This window comes from Prosopis cineraria, unplaced genomic scaffold (assembly GCF_029017545.1).
Source record: "Prosopis cineraria cultivar Desert tree isolate PC_DT_omini unplaced genomic scaffold, ASM2901754v1 PC1273, whole genome shotgun sequence".
Taxonomy (NCBI): Eukaryota; Viridiplantae; Streptophyta; class Magnoliopsida; order Fabales; family Fabaceae; genus Prosopis; species Prosopis cineraria.
The window spans coordinates 7,974-31,257 of record NW_026556598.1 but is presented as its reverse complement, the minus strand read 5'-3'; the positions used below and the strand labels follow the sequence as shown (position 1 = coordinate 31,257).

The 23,284-nt window shown below is 30.0% G+C and overlaps 2 protein-coding genes across 2 annotated transcripts; one reads left to right on the top strand and one right to left on the bottom strand.

Moving 5' to 3' along the window:
* Positions 1 to 9,498: 9,498 nt before the first annotated feature.
* LOC129299727 (MDIS1-interacting receptor like kinase 2-like) lies at positions 9,499 to 12,954 on the top strand. Its single transcript, XM_054938187.1, has 2 exons — positions 9,499 to 12,298; positions 12,380 to 12,954. Exons 1-2 carry the CDS (start codon positions 9,592 to 9,594, stop codon positions 12,733 to 12,735), a joined length of 3,063 nt encoding a protein of 1,020 aa, XP_054794162.1. The 5' UTR covers positions 9,499 to 9,591; the 3' UTR covers positions 12,736 to 12,954.
* An 8,383-nt stretch (positions 12,955 to 21,337) lies between these two features.
* LOC129299728 (uncharacterized) lies at positions 21,338 to 22,248 on the bottom strand. The gene is made up of 2 exons (XM_054938188.1): positions 21,815 to 22,248; positions 21,338 to 21,350 (listed from the first exon to the last, which is right to left on the bottom strand). The coding sequence occupies exons 1-2, from the start codon at positions 22,246 to 22,248 to the stop codon at positions 21,338 to 21,340; spliced, it is 447 nt and encodes a 148-aa protein (XP_054794163.1).
* Between the last annotated feature and the right edge of the window lie 1,036 nt (positions 22,249 to 23,284).

Sequence of the window (23,284 nt, the reverse complement as noted above, 5' to 3'; positions counted from 1 at the left end):
GACAAAGAAAGGAAATACTCCGAAGTTAAGGGCTTAATATCTCCAGCAAAGAATATGTGAAGTCAAGAAGGATGTTTTTATGGCTCCATATGTGCACTCATAAGGATCAATTTGTAATTAATAGTTTTTTTGATGTAAATTTACTTTAACTCATCATATTTTATAAGGACTATTGGCAGTTGTTTGTTCTTTCAATAAAGAGCAACACTATTGTCTTCTTATGTTCCCTCTATTACAAACTTGGGAAGAAAATGAAGAAGACGATAAACTCGTAAGTATATTTGTGCAAAAATATTTAATATAATTTACACTGAATATTTTAGTTACTAACTTGGTGATCTTGATCATAGAGCAATAAAAATATATCAAAATGTGGTCTTGCAAAAGCATGGACATGAACTCAAGGATCCTACATGAATCGAGCCAAAGGTAATGCTATACTTTATGAATATGTTCAATTACTAAGATTTTTTTATTGATTTCTTATGATTTGTTCTTATACAGAGCTGTAGACAACCAGTGAAGACGAACTTGTGTAGCCTATATGTGATGAGACATATGCTCAATATTATCACATTGGGCATGACTAAATTTACAAAAGAGGTAAATATATTTTTAAAATTTTATTTTATTATGTTATTTGAGAGTACATAATAAGTCTCTTTTATAAATTATATTTTAGATGTTTGACAATTTGGATCCATTCCCCAAAGCTAAAATTAAAGACATCCGCATACGTTGGGCAACTTATTTTGGGAAGAATTTGTGAGTTTTGTAAAAAGTTTCATATAATTTATTAGCTATTCCACTCCCTAAATTAATTTGGGTTGTAAAGTGTGACACACACACACACACACACATTATTGAAGAAATGATTGACCAATAAATTTTCTCACCATTATTGAATAGGGGGTTTGGACAAAAGAAATCCCGATTGAAGTGGAAAGGAAGGCTTGGTTAGAGCTTTAAAGAGTGAATTTTTGTGTTTGAGAATTCTATAGGTAAGTGAATAGCATCCTAATAATTTGATAATATATTCATTTTCTTTGAAATTTTGATTTATATAATATATGTATCCAATGTTATGGTTTAATCTTGTTTTTGACTATTATATATGAAAATTCTTACTTTACATTAAATCTTGTGAAAGGATTTGGAATTAGTTTTTCAAACAAATGTTTGCAAGTATTATTATGTTAACATTGAGTAATTTTACAAGCTAAAGAATGATGGTTTATTATGATCAAGGCATAGGAGAACATTTACGGTATTGTTTTATGATGAGTTTTTAGGAGATGAGATAAAATGTTGATTTTATAAACCCATTTATACTAATTTTAATTGTGGGATTCAATTAAAATGCTGGTTGCTAACAGCAATTTTGTTAGCTCTTGACGTACCATGGTAAAATTCTAACCAGCTTGGTATTCATGAGCATCATACTCATGCTTATTTTGTGGGCCTTATGTCTATACTTGTTTCGTGACTCTTGTCATACTTGTTTCATGACTCTTGTCATGCTTATTTCATGGTTTTAATTCGTGCTTCAAGCCGTGGGAGCCTCAAGGCAATTAAGACAATTGCCTAGGGCCCTTAAAAAAAATTATTAGTATTTCTAATATGAAGGGATGTATTTGTATAGATTTATGCGAAACGAATATCTGGTATAATATATTGTTTCCTATTAATTCTGTTAGTAAGATCCTTCAGTCCATAGATATGCACATAGATGTTGCTATAAATCATTTGAACGGCCTTATTATGTATTTAAAGAATTATAGAAAAAATGGTTTTGCATTTGCTTTGGAATTTACAAAAAAAATGGCTATTGAAATGAACAAATCCTAATTTTTGTGAAAAACATACAAGTCATAGGAAAAAAAACATTTTGATGAAAATATGAGTGATGAAATTTTACATTCAGCTGAAGATTCTTTTTGTATTGAATACTTTTTATGCATTTTAGATCAATCAATTTCTTCTATTGAGAGTCAATTTGAACAATTTTTAGAATATAAAATCATTTTTGGTTTTTTATTTGAATCCAAAAAATTTAAAACTTTGGATGATGATGAATTGAAAAAATTTTGTATTAATATTGAAAATTTTTTAAGTTTAAATGACAATTCTGATATTGATGGTTTTGATTTATTTTTAGAATTAAAAGTTTTGAGAGAATTATTAACAAAAGAAATTAACACACTAATTGAAATATCAAACTATGTCAAAAGATTAGATACTTTTTCGAATGTATGTATTGCTTATAGAATATTATTGGCAATACCCATAATAGTTGCTATTGCAGAAGGAAGTTTTGCAAAATTAAAATTACTCAAATCCTATTTGAGATCAAGTATGCTGCAAGATAGATTGAATGGACTAGCCTTATTATCTATTAAGAAAGAAATGTTAGAATTACTCAATTACAAAATTTTGTTATTTAATTTTGCATCTCAAAAGGCTAGAAAAGTAATATAAAGATTGATAATTTATTACATGTTAGGTTCCTTTACTCATTTAGCCTTAGGCCTCAAAATCCTTTGACAAGGCCCTGGTCGTGCTTGTTACTTATTTACCCTCATGGACTATGTGTTTATATTTAATTGATTAATTACTCTCATATACTGTGTGTCCACACTTATTATTGATTCTGATTAAGTTCTGCAAAAAAATGAGTTTTGAAACTTTTTGTTTATTTAAATTAATTTTGCTAAATAAGTTGTTCCTTCATCATATATGGATTTTACATTTCAAGCTATATTTTTGTTTATTTATTTATTGTTGTTTTATTATTTAAAGAATATATTATAGCCTAACATTGGAACTTGAATTATAACTTTTGATTTATGACATATGTGTTTCTATTATTTCAATTTATTATTTTATTAAGTTTATAATTGACTCATTAATATTTTTTTCATTATTTCTTTCAACTTTAAATTGGGATGTTATTTATTAGAAAATTATTTTGACCTCAAATACCTTAGCTAATCCTTAGCTAATGTTGAACTTCCTGTTGATTGCTAAGGGACTCATTGCTAAATTGATTAGGAGACTTTTTGAGGATACCTTCTTTTGATGTAAATATTTAATTATGTATTATATTTTAAGATTATGATTAGATGCTCCATGTTAATTATAGATAAGATTCTGATTTGTAGCCTATGTTGACTATCTGTTGAGGACAAGCAGAGCTCCAAAATATTGATTTGGACTGTATATGGTTGTTGTAGAGGTTTTGAGAGGTCCTATTTGTAGGGAAAGTTTTGCTGAAATTTTTATAAAAAGTTTAAGAATCTTTTATTTATATGAAAATGTTGGCAATGATTTTCAATTATATTTCAAAAATTAAAATATTCCATTAGAGTTTTCCCAATCAAGGCTTAAAGGATGAATGTTTGTGCATGTATCCCATGCCAATCACATCTAATTTTCGAGAGGTGACACTCTTCGTCATCTTCTACTTCATGATCATCAGAATCCTCTTGAGTATTAGTAAACAATTTATCAGTAGGACATTCACTTTATCCCAATTAGCAATATCTTCAGCGTAATTAATATTATCCTACATTGAATGAAAATTTCTAAGTAAAAATAAAAATAAAATGAGATTTAGGTGTGCATATATGTGTATCAGATTTTCAAAGATAAACCATACTACTTTATCATTATCAAAATAATAGATTGAGCACCCATGATTTCACATTCGGTCAAAATCTGGTCTTACTGATTATCGATATCCATTAATTGATATCATGCATCGCGGCCAATACATCATGACCAAAAAGAGGTGGGGAGTGTATAAAATTTCACCTACCATACCTTACGAAAACCAAAGCAACATTTGATTGAAATAACGCTCAGCATTTATCAACTAACAACGGAGCCAATAATGCTCAGTGGAGGCAAAAGCGCTCAGCGCACTTATCACCTGACAGTCTCCTTCCTCCCCTCTCTCGCATAACGCTGAGAAAATAACGCTTAGAAGCCAAACTCATTGACTTAAGATGAAAAGGAAAAAAGTATGAAAATATTTAGTGGGTAACTTCTTGCCTTGCGTTGTTTTCTGCTGCCTTTGTGGATTCTCAAGTTTTTATTTCTCCGTCACTTTTTTTTGCTTCTTATTTACAATGAAATTCATGTAACTGTCAAAATAATATGACTTAGGGATTTATTAGAGTGAGGGGTAAATCAGTACATAAAATTATTCTAATATAAAATTTAATTTAAAAATAAATTGTTATAATCTTTTTAGAATATTCTTAATGGAGTTAATAGACTGGACTAGATTTTATGTTTTCAAAACAAAGAGGAGGTCCATGTAATTAAGATAAAATAGAAGAGTGGTTAGAGTATTTTGCTCTTTATTTATAAATAAGTTTTGTGAAATTAAGAAACTACTACCAAATCTTTTGGGGATTGAGTGTAATTTGAGCTTGGAGTATAAAAATAATACTGCCCCTATTAATTTGGCTTTTATTTACATATGCTACTTCATAATTTACAAATAAAAAATTGTAATTCATAATTTAAATTTTTTGTTTAATGCTTGATATAATATGAAATCTTTATGGAGTTAATTATGCATGCTTAAGGTTATAACCGGTCCAATTGGAATGTAAAGAAAGTAATAGAGCTCATTTAAAATTTACATATTTAGCCTACCAATTGTTTAAATTTAGACTTCATTAATAAGGTTATTGACAATTAATTTGACTTTCACTTAAATTTGATTTATGAACAACTTTTTATTTGTAGATATTGAAGTTAAAGTTATAAGTGAAAGCTAGATTGACAAGGACAATACTGTTTTTATAATCTTTTTTATCCTAACTACAAATTACACTCAAATTTTAAAAGATTTAACTGTAATTTATATTTTGTGAGATTTATTTATAAATAAGTTTTATGGTTGTGACCTATTCATAATTTTCTCTTTTTTGGAAGAAAAAATTCTAAACTCTAAAGTAACGCTTGCCTGATCTGTAAGAGGTGAGAAAAGAAAGTGGACAATAAGTGCGATGCCGGTCAAAAGCAAGCGCATCAGCAAAGTTCTATTGGCAAAGATAATTTTTTGTAGCGTGCGCAAGAGGTTGTTACAATCATTTTCAGTAAAGGGAAACAAATTCAATGCATTTTATTTCCCTATCATTTGTATATATTTTTATGGCATGCATACACTTCGTAAATAGCGAATGAGTAATCCCTCAACATTTTTCAAAATTATCTTTTTTGTTATAAAATAATATCATTTTAAATTTATTGTCATGCATGTCATTTATATTTAAAAGAAATATCCAGCTAATAGATATAAATAAATCAAATAAAATAGTTACTAAATACCCAAACAAAACTTTTATTTAGTCAGGTAAAAGTAATAACAAGCTTTAATTGTAATGCATGACATTATAAGTCTCCAAGAAAATCATCTCAGATTCCGACGCTTTAATTGTGTCTAAACTCTAAAGTAATGCTTGCTTTTTTTTTAAAAAAAAAAAAGAGTATAAAGTAAAGCATGTTTTCTGATCTCTTAACAAGGTGAGAAAAGCAAATTGATTATGATATGATGCCACTAAGTCCCAGTCAAAAGCATGCACATAAGCAAAGTTCAATTGGCAGGTAAATATATGTAGGGACTGCGTGATATCGTAACATTATTCTTTGGGAAAACGACAGTTAAGTTCAAAAAAGAAAATTAATGATAATTAAATCTAGATAATTTTTTTAAAAAAAAATTAGTTATAAATATCGATTCAAAAAATTATAAATTCAAAAATTTCAATTACAAATATAAAATTTAAATTATAATTATAATAATTAGTTCGCAATTTGAATTTTTGTTTATAACTGTTTGAATTAATATTTATAATTTATTTTATAAAAAATTTTATCAGGTACTTAACTATTAGTAATTCATCCTTTTAAAACCTTATTATCATTCTCCCTAGTTTTTCTTTGGGTTATTATTATTATTATTTGGAGAATATGTTGGTTACAACCGTTTTTTTTTTTTTAATGCAACACCAACTAGCTAGACAAAAAAAGTAAACTACAGAGGTAACAATACGAGCCAGAGGCTTAGAGTAGTGATAAAAAATAATTAAGGAAAATCACTCCAAATTTGTTCATAGGGATTCTAATACTCTAAGGTCCCATTAAACGAAAAACTACCCTCAAGTTATAAATCTTTTATTTTAAATATATTTTATGTTTAAATACTAAAAAACCTTTACTTTACTATTAAATGAGCATATTCTTCATGAGCAAGTGATCCAATGTGAATAACAAGTATACATATATCTTATACAATAATGACTACTAAATGAGTGTATTTTTCATTAACAAGTAACCTGCTATAAATAACAAGTATCTCATATAACATTGGCTGGTCAATGGGCACATTTTTCATTAATAGGTGATCCAACGTGAATAACAAATACCTTACACAATAGTTACTATTAAATTTCATTTCACCAACTTGTCTTCCTTGGTGCAAAGTATATAAAATATTTTGCATATACTCTCTCCGTTCAAAAATGTAAGGTATTTTTTGAGGAGTTAGATGTTAAAAAATATAATGCATTTTTAGTCTTTTGAGGTGTAATCATTGCCTTTTTTTTTCATAAGTACCCCTATTGATAATAACTTTATATTTATTGTAGGGTATTTAATAGGAGTAAATATGAAAAGATAGGGTTAGTTAAAAAGTAGGTAACTATTTTATTGAGGATGAGATTTAGTTAAAAATGCTTTACATTTTTTAACAGAGGGAGTATATATTTTTATATGTTATTAGGGAATTTTGGGTTCAATTTAGAATCATCTAATTAATTTTGAGAGAAAATGAAAATATTATTTGAGAAAAAAATAAGACAAGTGCTTTGGAAAATGAGAAGGGAGAATTGATAGCATCTTGTTGAAATGAACTTAAGCTAAAATTATATGTTGTATGTAAGATGGTCCAAATCAAGAGTCAAAAATTCTATCTTTAAGTAAAGATTGAAAATAAGCAAAGTTTGAATTTTCTGTCCCAGCATCCCTACATGGGATTTTGTGCATTGGGATTTCTTTTTTTTTTTTTTTTGACAAAGGAAAATTTTATTTGGACTATTAGATTGAAAAACATGGAATTATATTTTTATCTAATTTGTAATTTGGATTTACATATATCCAATTGCCCCATATAATCATTTGCGAAGTGTTATTGGTTTAAATTGATTCTTGGATAATTGTGTTAGACATGACATAATTCATTTAAGAGAGGGTTGTTAGCAAATTTAATTAACAAAACTAGAATTAAAATTAATTAATTAATTAGATTAAAATGGAGTCTATGAAGTCAATAAAGGATTACTTACTCTAGGTTGCTTTTTACTTAAGCGGTTGTTGGATAAAGAATCTTGTTGCATTTTATTAAATTCAATTTTAATTTTAGTAAATCAATCAATTTCAATTAGTTTTGCTTAACTTAAATAAAAGTGAGAACTTTATTACCTAATCATTATTTTACTTGATTCTTGATAGGATCAAACTTAAACACACTAACATATTGTATATTAATCTGTACACCTTTAGTGTAACAATTTGTGTGCATTCTGGTGTTATAATCTTTTAGGATCCAAGAGGTTGTGTCCTCAAAGCCTCCCATCACCAACTCATGACCAATAATTCCCTGGCCAATGCCGGCAATGGGCTCTGGTTGCCAACTACCAACTAGAGCTCCAATGGCTGGTAGTGGATACATTTTTTTAAAAAAAAAAAAATTAGTAAGATTATTTTAGCAATTAAACATAAAATATATTTAAAATAAAAGATTTGGGATTGGGGGTAGTTTGTCCATTTCATGGGGCCTTAGAGCATTTGGAATCCTTATTCATGAATTTTGAAGTTATTTGCCCAGAAAAATAAGGAGAATGATATTAAAATCTCAAAATAATGAATCTATAATAGTTTGGTCCTTGACAAAATTTATCAAAAAAATCAATTATATATATATTGATTTAAATAATCATAAATTCAAGAATTATAATTGCAAATAAGACTTTCAATTTAAGTATAACTTTTAATTTGCAATTGGAATTCCTATTATAACTATTTAAATTAATATTTATAATTTATTTTATAAAAAATTTTGTTCAGGACTTAAATATAATAAATTTTCAACTTTTGAACTCTCTTCTTATGTTCCCAACAAAATTTGAGGAGATACCATGCTTTGTTATTGTGAAAAAAGCCTAGTACTAAACCTGACACATATCAAAAAGGAGGGAGCCATGTCCACGGGGCCAGTTACAGAAAGGTCTAAAATGAGAGCTAGATCCAACAACAATGGTAAATTTTTGTGAAGCATAATTTTTCCCATATTTCTTCTTAATTAATTGTTAACATATTTTCTATGAATTCCAAATTTCTCTTCTTGAACCCCAAATTTAGTGAAGGCAGTTTTAGAAAAAAAATCTAATAATTAACTTAAAGACTTTTTTTATATATTTTTTGCTTTTGTTGTGGTAATTTTTGACAAGAAAAATTAAGGGCGTGTTTTGTTTCTATTTTCAAAAATTATTTTTTAAAAAAATTAAAAAACTTGTCTGAATACGTTTTTCAAATATAATTGTTTTTAAAATTGTTCTTTTTTTTTGTTTTAGAAACCAAAAAAAATTAAAATATCTTGAAACTGTTTTCATTTTATTTTTCTTATTTTCAAAATACTCTCTCTAGTCCTATTTATAAATTACTTTCAGCATGTTTTACTGAAATTAAGAAAAATTTTAAATCTTAATAACTTTATCTTAAAATTTAATAAATATTCACTTTTATCCTTAATAAATATTTTTAAATCTTGTTACTGATATTTTTATTCAAAACATTTAATAAAAACAAAAATGTAAAGAAAAACATTGAAAATTAGCAAGTGCCATACAAATAGAATTAAATTTTTTTCTTCTCTCTTTATCCTAAAAATAAGACTAGAGGATATATTATATTTATTATTGAAAACTACAGTCACCTTAACTAATCATAAACCACTACTATTAATCGCAAGTAACCATCATTATAGACTGATTTTTTTAATCCTGAAACTATTTTTAAATTAATACAATTAAACAAATTTTCTTTTTATTCCGTTTTAAAAATAATTTTAAAGAATGTATTGCAAAATAATTTTTAAAAATAAAATATGAGAACACAAATGAACAAGTCCTAAGTAACACATTTCACCCTCTCAACAAGAGTTTCTTGACTTCAGATAGAAGGGTATGCAGGGTTGTCCCGGAGATATCCCTAACTAATAAATTAAAGCTGATATACACAGTTAGTGTCCAAAATAACACGTCTGCATCCTCTGTTCCCACACTTTTTAAAAGAACCAGATCATCTACTTTATATCCCTTAAAATAGGATATAACAAGCAGCAAAAGCTCCAATAAATTAAAGCATTGGCTTATTAATCTTTCTTGGGGCCAATCCATAGTATAAAAGACAGTCCGCATCAATGTGCATCCCAAGCTTCACCTGTACCAACCATTTACAAGTGCAACCATAATATTCAGTCCCTGAATATATTCCCCATTCAAAAATTTACCAAAAACTATGCCTGAAAGAGATTCCACTAAGCTGCTAGCATTATGGTGTATTCTCTGCATATTCTCCTGTGTTGCTTCCTTTGCAAATGCTGCCACTGATGATCATAGCGAAGCAAAAGCTTTGCTGAACTGGAAAGCCAAACTTAATGATGAAAGCAAAGCTACCTTGTCCTCTTGGAAGAATGACAGTAATCCTTGCAGGCAGAACTGGAAGGGAATTTCATGTGACGGATCCATGTCCGTGATCAACATCAGTCTACGAAATCTCAACCTACAAGGTACTCTTGCGAGTCTCAACTTCACTTCCTTTCCTAATCTGCAAAATTTTGATCTGAGTTTCAACCGATTTTATGGAAACATTCCCCATGAAATTGGTAACTTGTCCAGTATTTTGAAGCTGCAACTGTCAGGTAATTCATTTAGTGGTCCCATCCCTCCTGAAATCGGGAAACTAACCAGCCTGAATAATCTTGATCTTGGTGGATGTAATCTCAGGGAGCAAATTCCCCAAGAAATTGGCAATTTGAGGAATTTGACGCTCCTATCGCTTCTCCGAAACTCCCTTTCTGGTCCCATTCCAGAAGAGATTGGATTGTTAAGTAATCTTTTGAAGCTTTATTTGGGAGAAAACTCTCTGTCAGGTAGAATCCCATCATCAATTGGAAACTTGACCAAGTTACAAGAAATTTATCTTCATGAGAACAATCTCTCGGGTCCTATTCCTAATGGATTCTGGAAACTCTATTCTCTCACTGTCATTTATTTATATTCTAACGGACTCTGGGGGCCAATCTCTCCCTTTATTGGAAACCTAACAAAACTAACAGAATTGGCCTTGTATGAGAACAATTTTTCCGGTCCAATTCCTTCGTCCATTGGTAACTTGATCAATGTGCCTGAGATCTATCTTCAAAACAACAGTTTTTCAGGATCCATTCCTTCCACTGTAGGAAATTTGACAAAGCTCAGCGTCCTAATCTTGGGCGCCAACAATCTCACTGGTCAACTTCCACAAGAAATGAATAATTTGACAGCTTTGTATAACATACAACTGAGTTATAATCATTTCACTGGCCCTTTGCCACAACAAATTTGTCAAAGTGGGACGTTATTTAGGTTTTCTGCTAATGATAACCATTTCAACGGTCCTATTCCAACGAGTCTGCAGAATTGTTCTAGTCTAGAAAGACTCAGGCTTGATAATAACCAGTTAGTTGATAACATGACAAATGCTTTTGGAGTATATCCTTATTTGAACTCCATTGATCTAAGTGGCAATAAATTGTATGGCCGCCTTTCATCCACGTGGGGCAAGTGTTCAAACCTCACGCAACTGTTTATTCATAATAACGAGCTTTCTGGTGTTATACCACCAGAACTAGGAGAGGCGAGTAAGCTTGGTGAACTTAACTTGTCTTCAAATCATTTGTCTGGACAAATTCCAAAAGAGCTAGGGAAGTTGACCTCGTTGACACGACTCTCTTTGAGCCACAATAACTTTTCAGGCAATATCCCCTCAGAAATAAGATCACTTAGTCAACTTACAGATTTGGAGTTAGCTGCAAATAATTTCAATGGCTCAATCGCAAGAGAGGTTGGAGAATTAAAAAGCTTAATTTTCTTGAATTTGAGCAAAAACAGATTTGGTGGAAGCATTCCCCCTGAGTTTCGTGAACTCAAAGACCTTGAGCAACTTGATCTCAGTGACAATTTGCTGATTGGAACAATACCAGCAACATTTGGAATGTTAACCAAGTTGGAAGTATTGAACCTCTCGCATAATCATCTCTCTGGCACCATTTCTTCCATTTTCGGTCCAATGTCAGCTTTGTCTACTGTTGACATATCATACAATCAATTAGAAGGTCCCGTTCCAAAAAATCAAGCCTTTCAAAACTTCGCTGCTTTGAGGAATAATAAAGGCTTGTGCGGTAACGTCACTGGTTTGAATCCATGTGGTGATCTCGAACCCAAACCAAATGGACAGAGCCATAGGATCAGAGTTTTCTTGATAATATTCCTCCCATTGGCCATACTGCTATTACTACTTGTTGGAGCATTATGCTTTTTTTATCGAAGAGCAACAAAAACAAAAAGCAAAGATGGAGAAGCATCGCCAGAAGAGACTTATTTTGTGGGGAGTCTGGGAAAAGAAATAACGCACCAAGATATCATCAAAGCCACAGAGGAATTTGATGACAAATATCTTATAGGGAAAGGGAGACAGGGAAGTGTTTATATAGCTGAGTTGCCCACAGGTGATGTTTATGCTGTAAAGAAGCTTCATTCAATACCAAGTGGGGAAATCTCCAACCAGAAAGCTTTTACAAGTGAGATTCGAGCTTTGACAGAGATCAAACATCGTAACATTGTGAAGCTGCATGGGTTTTACTCCAATTCACAATTCTCCATTTTGGTTTATGAGTTCCTCGAAGGTGGCAGCTTAGACAACATACTAAAGAATGAGAAACAAGCCACTGAGTTTGACTGGAATAAGAGGGTGAATGCTGTTAAAGGTGTGGCTAATGCATTATTCCACATGCATCATGGCTGTTCAATCCCTATTGTTCATCGTGACATATCAAGCAAGAACATTCTTCTAAGTTCAGAATATGAAGAAGCTCACATCATTGACTTTGGAACGGTGAAGTTTTTGAATCCTGACTCAAACAACATGACCACATTTGCTGGAACTTTTGGGTATGCTGCACCAGGTAAGACCTTTTTAATCTATTCTTAACATAGTAATCCTCGTTCATATATTATGGATGTGTATAACTTTAAATCTATTGCAGAGATTGCTTTCATTATGCAAGCCAACGAGAAATGTGATGTTTATAGCTTTGGAGTGTTGACTTTAGAAATCATTATGGGGACACATCCTGCAGAGCTTGTTTTATCTTTGGCAGACAAATCAACCACTGATGACTTCTTGTTGAAGGATGTGTTGGACTCACGACTTTTTCCACTCAGAAAACCAGTCCTAGATGAGGTGATCTTGGTTGCAAAAATAGCATTTTCTTGCTTGAATGAGAATCCCCGGTCTCGTCCAACCATGGAACAAGTGTCTAAGGAACTTGCGAAGCCACCAAAATCTCATTCAGAGGATCAATTTCACACCATCACAATTGGACAACTCATGAGGGATTGAACTTGATTTGCAAGTGCGTCTGCTTGTATAAATTCTTGCACTCGACATCTTAATGTAAATATTATAAGTTTGTGTTTCAGACTGAAATAAGGTTTTCTTTTTTTGATAAAAGTGAAATGAGGCTTTTTGTTATTTTTGTATTATAAGCTTGTGGCTTTTTATCATGTGTATGATCGGTTCGGGGCTTGAATAAACCTGAAGTGAACACGTTTGGTTTCAGCATTGTCTTTGTAACTCTTGCAACATTTATAATTTGGGTGTCTATGATCATTTTGTCAGATTTATGTATTTTTTTTCAGTCAAAAGTTAAAAAGTAAAATATCTAACGTGGAAGATTAAGTCTATCGCATGGTTTTTTCCCCTCAAGAAAATATAAAATTATTGAAATTAATATTACGCAATTGGAAAAGCGCAGTTATAGTGCGACGGGTGTTCACCCTCTTTATTATTTTGTTTACACTCTGTACTCGGTACTTCACTCGATGAGCTTTGTTTTGGCATATTAATTTTCAAATATAATATAACATTTATAGCACTTAGAATACAGAAATTATTAATTCTTTACATTTTGTTATTCCAAGTAGTTGTAAAAATATTCTTCAAATAAAAGGTGCACTCAGATGTGTGGATGTGCTTTCTCAACTTCTTTGATTTATATATGTGAGAAATGAACTAGCGTAAAATAATTAGACATGTTTTCCTGTGCAATTGCATATGGCTAAAGTATAATCATAATTTACCAATTATAATTTATTATAAATTTTATCACCTATAAATATAATAGTGATTAATCATCAGTGCAGAATATGAAATCTCTAATGATGCACACCGGAAAGTGTGAAGAGGTTTAAGTAGCTAGTGGGGTGAGCTAAGATCGTTCTCACGAATCAATTGAATTGCCATTATTTATTACTTTCCCATTTTCATTTAATTTGAGTTAATCAAAATCCAAGAGTTTAGTGAAATGATTTTGAATAACAAACTGAAAAGTAAATGTCTTCACCAAGTAACAACAATATTCAAGAGCCAACCTAATAAAGCTTCTACTCCCTCAGTTGTGTGTTAGATTTTGCTTCCGGACATCAAATTAACTGAAATTAATTTTTGTTGGCTAATATAAATTTTAAATAGTTATAATTTTTTTTCAAATTAATTACAACTCTATCTTAACCCTCCTTTTGATAATTTAAAATACCCAGTACTCCTGAATAAAGAGATTAAAGGTAAAATGTTCCTTAACTCTAGATATAAATAGTACAAATCCTATTATATAGGTTTTATGCAATTTTGACAAATATTTTATGTATTGTACGATCATTATTTGGGCATAAAAAAGTATAAAACATCATGTTTGTCCTCCTCCAATTGGTTGCTACATTGATAAGACAGAAAATAGAAACTATCCACGAGAAGATACACTAATTAACATCCTAATTTAAAGATGATTAATGCATAAACGCTGTTATAATATGGTAGGAACGTGATAAAAATGAAGGGATAATAGATAAAGAAAGAGAGACCAAGAAAATCTTCAAGAATCAAAATCTAATCTTAAAAGAGTGGCAGAATCTCCAGGAATTTCTGAATAATACTTGATTTATACTCATTACAATGCCCCCCCACATAATAAAGTATAAACTAGCAAAGAACGGTTGTTCTTATCATTCAGAACCCTAACATAATATGATATTTGTAGCGATATTATTGTTGGCACCTTTATTCAATATTGCTCTCACTTCTGCATTGCAAACAGATAAGGTTAATTGATTGAGTCACTTCTCTTTAAATAAAGTAATGAATTACAAATATGCTTTAATACTTATCAAGAAAAAAGTTAATGACTATCTTCCTTCCTTCTTTCCTCACTTACTTTCTTCTAATGAAGTATATTGACTATTAATTCCAAAAGTGATAAAGGCTGTGTTAGAGGAAAAGTCCTCATTATAGAATTGTCAAGTTCCTTAATATAATGGATATATAATTATATGCTTATTAGTGGGAGACCAATAAGTCAAGAATCTGTAACAACCCATCTCTTACTTTCATTTTTATCAATATCTAAGAATTATTTTTACCTAGTTTTTTCTGATGGAGAATGACACAACTAATTCTAAGTCTCATAAAAAGTTGATGTGATAGTAGAACTTTTTAAAGATTTTCAATGCTGAATAAAGTATGGAAACATGATCAACTCTGAATTTTTAGGAATTTAAATTGAGATGATGTCCTCATTTGATACATTAACTTTTTAAAAAAATTAATCATTTGGTCCTTATAATTTTAACCCAATTATAATTCAGTCCCTTAACTTTAACTCGTTATAACTCAATCTTTGAAGTTTTGAATCAGTTGTAAATCAATCCTTGAGCTTTGCCTCTTGTAATTTAATCTCTAAAGTTTTAACTTCTTAAATATTGGTCCTTATATTTTAAAAAATAAAATTATAAAAATTCAAAATATTTTAAAATTTATTACTAGTTTAAATTTTTAAACCCTTTTAATCTTTATAAATATTAAAATTTTAAATATTTTTAATTTTATTTTTTTAAATATAAAGATTAATACTTAAGAGGTTGAAACTTCAAGGACTAAATTGTAAGAGACAAAGTTTAGGAATTGATTTACAACTAAGTCAAAATTTTAAAAACTGAGTTATAACGAGTTAAAATTGAGGGATTAAGTTATAATTTGGTTAAAATTACAAAGACCAAATGATTAATTTTTCTTAACTTTTTTATAAGGTCTTGAATTGTCATTCTTCCTCGTTTTAATCACTTGAAGATTCGCAACCATCACTATTGGACATATCCAAGTTTTCTTCCTTCCATTTTTTTTTTTTGTTGTACAATTGTAATACTAGTCAAGTGTGTTATATAGTGATTGTTCTGTTCAATATTTATCAATGCTATGTCTTAAAGAGACATGGAGTAGAAGGGTATTAAGTGAAAGTAATAAGTAAGATACACAATACACTCAATTGACAGATTTATAAGTTTTAAGCATATGGATATAATTTATACTCCCTCTAGTCCTCAATATAAGACAAATTTAACCAACTTTGTGCATATGAAAAAGTCTTAGTTATATTTTTAAAATTATTAAAAAATGTAACTTTCTCATTTTGTCTTTCTTTACAATTAATAACTATAATATATTATTGTTTAGTAATTCAAATGATAATAAATAAATTCATAGATAACGGGCAAAATTGAAAATGTTAATTATTCCAACTTTATCTTATATTAAGGCTAAAATGAACCTTTAAAATTTGTCTTAGATATTAAGGACTAGAGAGATGATGATGAGCAGTTGTATAAGAGGAAACTGAATTTTAAACAATCAATTTTCCCTCATTGTGAAGAGCATCTTCTTATGAGATAAGGTGGGGTAATATGTGCTCCAAGAATGCGCAACACTTTATTCACGCCCTGTCCTTTTCACAAAGTTATTTCTTTTTCCTTTAGACATTAGATCTTCATTTTCCAATTTAGGTTGACTTAAATGGAAAAATACGGGACCATATGAGCCATAAAAAACAAGAGTTTCACTCCCCATGAAGTGAAGCTTCTTCATCAGGTTCAGAGCATTATAACTTCATCATGATATTCTGGGAACAATTTGTTTTTTGGGTATCAGACATATTTACATTATTAGACTTTAGATTAAGTGCTCGCAGATATTGTCAATAGGAAACAAAAGATCAAAAGAAGAATTAGCCTTTACAGCTCATGCCACACTACTTATGTCATGTCACTTTGGAAAACATTCAAAAGGAGTAGTACTGAAGGAAATTAAATAATATACAATGACAATGGATAGAGTCAGTGGGGTAAGGAACTTCATATAATATGAAAAATATTATATGGAGTTTAAGAAATGAGTTCAATCATCTGACGTTTACACGCAATTTATTTTAAAGCAAGACTTTGTATTGACTATGGAAAGTTGAAATAAAGATAAAAAAAATAATGCTTTTTTATTACATATATGTATAATAATTAGGTTATAGTTGGAATAAATATTTTTGGCCGATAAAATAAGTAATAAATCAATATATTGTTTAATAATATTTACTTTATAATAATGAATGAAGAAGCTGAGATTTGGGCAACGAATACGCTGCTAGGAGTGTCAATCATATAGTAACTAAGAATATTTACAAAGTGGCAATACCAACAAACGTTGATTTTAGTAAAAGGGACTATAACTGTTTAATCATAAATTAAAAGGACTAACTTGAAAACTTTAAATTGATATGAAGCCTTTTTTCAAACATATTTTTTACATTCTTTACACATTACATTAATATAAAAATTTATTTTTGTTTTATAACTTAAGACTAATATAATAATGTAAGGAAACGTAAGGGATTTAATCAATAAAAATTAAATTTAAGGGATCAAATTAATAATATTGACAAATTTGAAAGATTGAAAGTTTTATTGTTCCCTTTTTTTTATTTATTTTACATAGGTATCATCCTATTAAAAATATTTTTTTTAGGTCATGATCATGGACATTTCTCTCAACAAAAGTTAGTTTTTTTTTATTTTAGGATTAAAAATATTTTTACCTTTCAACTATTCGCTCAAAAATATGTAATATTCTAAACTTTCATGTAATATTTTTTCCTCTTCAATATTTGAAAATGATATATTGAGTATCTTGTCATTAAAAATATTAACTTTAACCATTAATTGATTTAAAATTGATAGAAAAAGACTTCAACAATTACATAAAAGGACTCATAAAATTACACACAAGTCCTAATAAAAAAATTAATATCAATTAAGTCCTTTAAATTACACACACATAACAAGATACAAATGTTATTAATTTCTTATGCACATAAAAATTTAGAATATGATTTGGACTAACCATTATTTTAAGAACTTAATCAACATTAATTTTTTTATAAATTGCTTATTTGAAATTTTATGGGTTTCTTTTTGTAATTTTTATGTCCCTTTTTGTAATTTTTTTTATCAACTAACAATCAAAGTTAACTTTTTAATGATAGAAAGTCTAATGGACCATTTTCAAATGTTAAAGAAAAAAATTACACCACATTTAAGTTTAAGATACCAAGCGCTCCTAAACAAATAGTTAAAGAGAAAAAATACTCATTATCTCTTTATTTTAATCACTTAAAATCACAATGCCTTGATTTAACAAGCAAAAGTAATGCATAATAAGTAGGAACTGAAATGCTAACCATTATTTGATAACTATTTCGCTCCCTATGTTGCTATTTCTGCAATGCATTATTGTAAAATACTCAACTTATTATTGGCACCAATAATGAAAAAGCAAATTGTGAGATTGAAGTAGCAATTAGTTATTGTTTTGGCTGTTTTGGTGTTGACTGGCTTCTTTTATGAAAGCAAAATTTGTTTTTCCATGGCTCATAAGTGTTCTTTTATTTAACACAATCTTGTTCAAAGTAGGTTAGACACTACAAATGAACATCGTTTATAGTGCATTTATTTTTATTTTTATTTTTATTTTTTTTTACCTCCAGTGGAGGTTCAAATTCAAAGTTAACATATAAGTACAAGGCACAGGCCTTCCTATGAAGGAAGAGCTCCATGGGCTTGGCGATCAATTGAACTTGTACACAACAAAACTATTAATCCTAAGCCAAGCCTCACAAGGCTTGCACAAGAACGGGTATTAAGCCCACCAAGCATCATAGGATTTTCTTGGGCCAATCTTCACAACTAGATTTTCACCATGGATATATATATACAGGGCCCGATTAGTATCATTGCTGAAAGGGAAAATGATTCTTCAATTTGGCAGTTATATTGTGATTATGTACTATTTGAGTATTTGTTACATCACCATCATGATGATTCCTCTTCCTCCGAGGCTTCAAATGCGAACCCGTCTCTTCAAAATCACCTCTTGACCAAGGGTATGTGTTTGTCGACAGAGCTCTGGTGGCACGCAGATGATATTTTATTTTTTTAATAAATAAAGGGCATTTTAGTAATTGGACTAAATATAATTCCAAACAGAGACCTATCAGTTGAGCTTGACGAGATATCGAAACCATGAAGTAATTGGCTCCTACAGCAATACATGGCCCAACTTCTCACATGTCACTGTGTACAAATTATCTGCGGTAGATCGAATTAAAACCTCTATATTTAACTCTCTGTTTAATTAAAAGGAAAAATTACTACCCCAACCCTTGTGGTTTCCCCAAGTTTTGCATTAGGTCCTCATGTTTTTTTGTTTTATTAAGTCCTTTAAGTTTATTACATTAGATCTGTTACTCCTTTATGTTTAAACATGTTAAATAAATGTTAACAGTGTTAAAAAATCTATTAAATATCAATGAAGTGGCAGTTAAGTGGGCATAATTTTACAAGTTGGATTCAAATGGAAAATATATGCCGCATGAGAAAGTAATTTTTCAATCAGAAAATAGAAAATATAATTGCCCTAAGTTTGCAATCTGACGTTGCTCTCATTCATCAGAGTTCAAGTATGCAAGAAAAGAGGAGGAGAAAGGAAGTTGGCTTGGCAGAGATGCCGAGAAGCGAGTATTTAGTGTCATAGTGGAGATGGAAATAGGATTAGGCGAGACACTTTGCTTCTTTCACATCTTCTCTCATGTTTTTTCCAATAAAAAAATGGTTAAATGAAATGAAGCAAGAATCTTGGAACTTTTTAAATTGCAAGTTGGACCTTGTTTATAGATATAAAAGTTGGTGGCCTTCAGTCATAGTCTGTACTTTGTAACCCACAAAAAAAAAAAAAAGAACAAAATGCAATATAAAGGACTAAAGTGAAAATGTTTAAATTCATATGAGGTCTTTTTTAAACAGATTTTTGACATGCTTTACAGATTAGATTAATATAAAAATTTATTTGTGTTTTAAAATTTAAAAAGACTAACATAATAATGCAAGGAAACGTAAAGGATCTAATCAATAAAAATTAAATTTGATGGACCAAATCAATAATTGAGATAAATTTAAAAGATTAAAAGTTTTATTGTTCTTTTTTTTTATTCTACATAAGTATCATCCTATTAAAAATAATTTTGTTTGATGTCACAGTTAGAGTATTAAACATAATATAGATATTTCTCATAACAAAACTTAGTTTTTTATTTTAGGATTAAAAGGCAATTTTACCTCTCAATTATTTGCTCAAAAACATCTAATATTTTAAACTTTTATATGATGCAATTTTTTCCTTCAACATTTAAAAATCCTACATTAAACACCTTGTCATTAAACATGTTAACTTTAGTCGTTAGTTGATTTAAAAATTGTAGAAAATGACATCAAAAGTTATATAAAAAGGACTCATAAAATTACATATAAGTACTGTATGAAAAAATCAATATCAATTAAATCCTCTAAATTATATATAAATATAATAGGATACAAATTGTTATTAATTTCTTGTGTACATAAAATGTCAGAATATGATTTTGACTAACCATGATTTTAGAAACTTAGTTAACATTAATTTTCTTATAGGCTACTTATTTGAAATTTTATGGGCTCTTTTTTTAATTTTTTTGATTAACTAACAATTAAAGTTAACTTTTTTAATAGTAGGGAATCTAGTGTATCATTTTCAAATGTTGAAGATAAAAATTACACCACATATGAATTTAAGATACCAAACGCTCCTAAATAAATAATTGAGAGGTAACAATGTCTATTAACTTTTTATTTTAATCACTTAAAATTACAACACTTTCATTTAACAAACAAAAGTAATGCAAATAAGTGGGAACTAAAATGCTAACCCTTATTTGATAACTATTTCGCTTCCTATATTGTTATGTGTGCATTATTATAAAATACTCAACTAATTATTGGTGACAATAATTAAAAAGCTAATTGTGAGATTGAAGTAGCAATTAGTTATTATTTTTGCTGTTTTGGTCTTAACTAGCTTCTTTTATAAAAAGCAAAGTTTGTTTTGTTTGTTACTCACAAGTGTTTTTATTTATTGAACACAATCTTGTTCAAAGTAGGTGGACACTGCACATGAACATCTTTTCATAGTGGAGATTTTTTTTTTTGGTTTGTTGGGATCTCAAGTGGAGATTCAAACTTAACATGTAAGTACAAGGCATAGGCCTTCATATGAAGAAAGAGTTCCATGGGCTTAGAAATCAGTTTAAGTTGTACTTTCTGTAATCCTATTTATAAAGTAGAGAAAAAAAATTTTATCTTATTTATAAGTTACCTTATTGAATTTTATTACTAATTCTTTCATGATTTCTATTGAATGTTAGAAAGAGAAAATATACTGTTAAAGAAAATATATATTTAATGAGGGTAAAGTTAAAAAATTATTAAATTTCTAGACAGAGTTAATAAATTTTAAGATTTTTTTTGAATATGGCAAAATATGTTGGAGGTGCTTTATCAATAGAACCAGAGTAATACACAGCAAAGCTTTTTTTTTTTTGTTTTGTTTTTTTACAAACACAACAAAGCTATTAATTTTAGGCCAAGCCTCACTAGGCCTCCACAAGAACAGGTATTAGGCCCACCAAAACTGATCGGATTTTCTTGGGCCAGTATTCACAATTTTGATCGTAGATATACACACACACAGGGCCCGCTTAGTATTCGTTGCTGAACAAGAAAAATGATTCCGTAGCACTTATATTGTGATTAGTAGTAGCAGCAATAGTAGCAGCAGCAGTAGTAGCAGCAGCAGCAGCAGCAGCAGTAGCAGCAGCAGCAGCAGCAGCAGTAGCAGCAGCAGCAGCAGCAGGAGTAGGAGTAGTAGTAACAGGAGTAGGAGTAGGAGTAGTAGTAGTAGCCGTAGTAGTAGCAGGAGTAGGAGTAGGAGTAGTAGTAGTAGCAGCAGCAGTAGTAATAGTAGCAGCAGCAGCAGCAGCAGTAATAGCAGGAGTAGTAGTAGTAGTAGTAGTAGGAGTAGGAGTAGTAGCAGTAGTAGCAGTAGTAGTAGCAATAGTAGTAGTAGTAACAGTAGCAGCAGCAGGAGGAGGAGGAGGAGTAGTAGTAATAGGAGTAGTAGTAGCAGGAGTAGGAGGAGTAGTAGTAGCAGCAGCAGCAGCAATAGTAATAGTAACAATAGTAGTATAGTAGTAATAGTAGTAGTAGCAGGAGTAGGAGCAGCAGCAGCAGCAGTAGTAGGAGCAGTAGCAGTAGTAGTAGCAATAGTAGCAGTAGGAGCAGTAGCAGTAGCAGTAGCAGTAGCAGTAACAGTAGTAGTAGGAGTAGCAGCAGCAGCAGCAGTAGTAGCAGTAGCAGCAATAGTAGTAGTAGTAGCAGGAGTAGCAGTAGTAATAATAGCAGCAGCAGTAGCAGTAGTAGCAATAGAAGTAACAATAGGAGTAGGAGCAGCAGTAGTAGTAGTAGCAGCAGCAGCAATAGCAGTAGTAGGAGTAGCAGCAGCAGTAGCAGTAGCAGCAGTAGCAGTAGCAACAGCAGTAGTAGAAGTAGTAGGAATAGCAGCAGTAGCAGCAGCAGCAGCAGCAGTAGTCGCAGTGGTAGTGATAGTCATAGTGGTGGTGGTGGTGGTAGTGGTAGTGGTGGTGGCAGTAGTGGTAGTGGTAGTAGTAGCATTTACAACAAAATGAAATATTAAACCAAACTACTAAAATAATCTTTAAAACACCAAAATATAAAGAATTATCAACCCTAAGTTTTAAACCCTAAATCCATACATACGTACGTACGTACGTGTCAAGTGGATCAATAACTGTACGTAGGTATTGTTAGTTGCTGAATTATTCATGTAAATTAATAATCTAAAGAAATCTCTCAAGTTTTGTTTCATAAAAATTTAAAACTAACAAGTGGATGAAGTTTAAAATAAGCTATGATCACAATTATTTCCCACCGGAGAGCATATCTTCTTTTAAGATGATAGGTGGGACAATATGTGCTCCAAGCTAGAACTGGCTACATTTTTTCAGCCATGTCATTTTTCATACACACACATATATAATAATATTTCTTTATCTTTTAAACATTTAGCTCTCCATTTTCCAAATTACTGCTTTTTCCCTATACATAAAAAGTTGATCATCTGGTCCACAAAAACAACGATTTAACTTTCCAAGAAGGGAAATTTCATCATGTTTTATCGAACATATAGTACACATAAAGTCATATTGTCATAATATTCGTTTCACATCTGACATCTTTAGAACATTAGACTTTAGCCTTACAAATTATTATCGGGAAATGTGCTTGCAGATAATAATTACAAGGAAATAAAGCAAAAAGCGGAAAAAAAAAAAGATAATTCATTAAACTTTCCAGCTCAGTACTGGCAAGTAAATTATCTTACTTTGAAAAACAATCACAAAGAATGAGATTCTTTCCAAAATTGTATAAGCATTATTCTCATTAGTTGGCATGGAATTAGACTATTTTAATGGTAATATAAGAGATTTATAGTAATAACACTGTAACAGAGTTGAGTGGAGTAAGTTTCCTTTAAATAATAAGCTCTCATTATTGGATAGTAATATAAACATGTTTAAATATTATGATGAATGAAAAAGAAATTACTATGGTAAGAATCCCTCTCA

Excerpts from the sequence above, each read along its gene's own strand:
- LOC129299728 (XM_054938188.1), bottom strand. The coding sequence starts at position 22,248 with ATGACTATCACTACCACTGCGACTACTGCTGCTGCTGCTGCTGCTACT.
- LOC129299727 (XM_054938187.1), top strand. The coding sequence starts at position 9,592 with ATGCCTGAAAGAGATTCCACTAAGCTGCTAGCATTATGGTGTATTCTC. Across the intron at positions 12,299-12,379 it reads TTTTGGGTATGCTGCACCAG|AGATTGCTTTCATTATGCAA; the intron begins GTAAGACCTTTT and ends AATCTATTGCAG.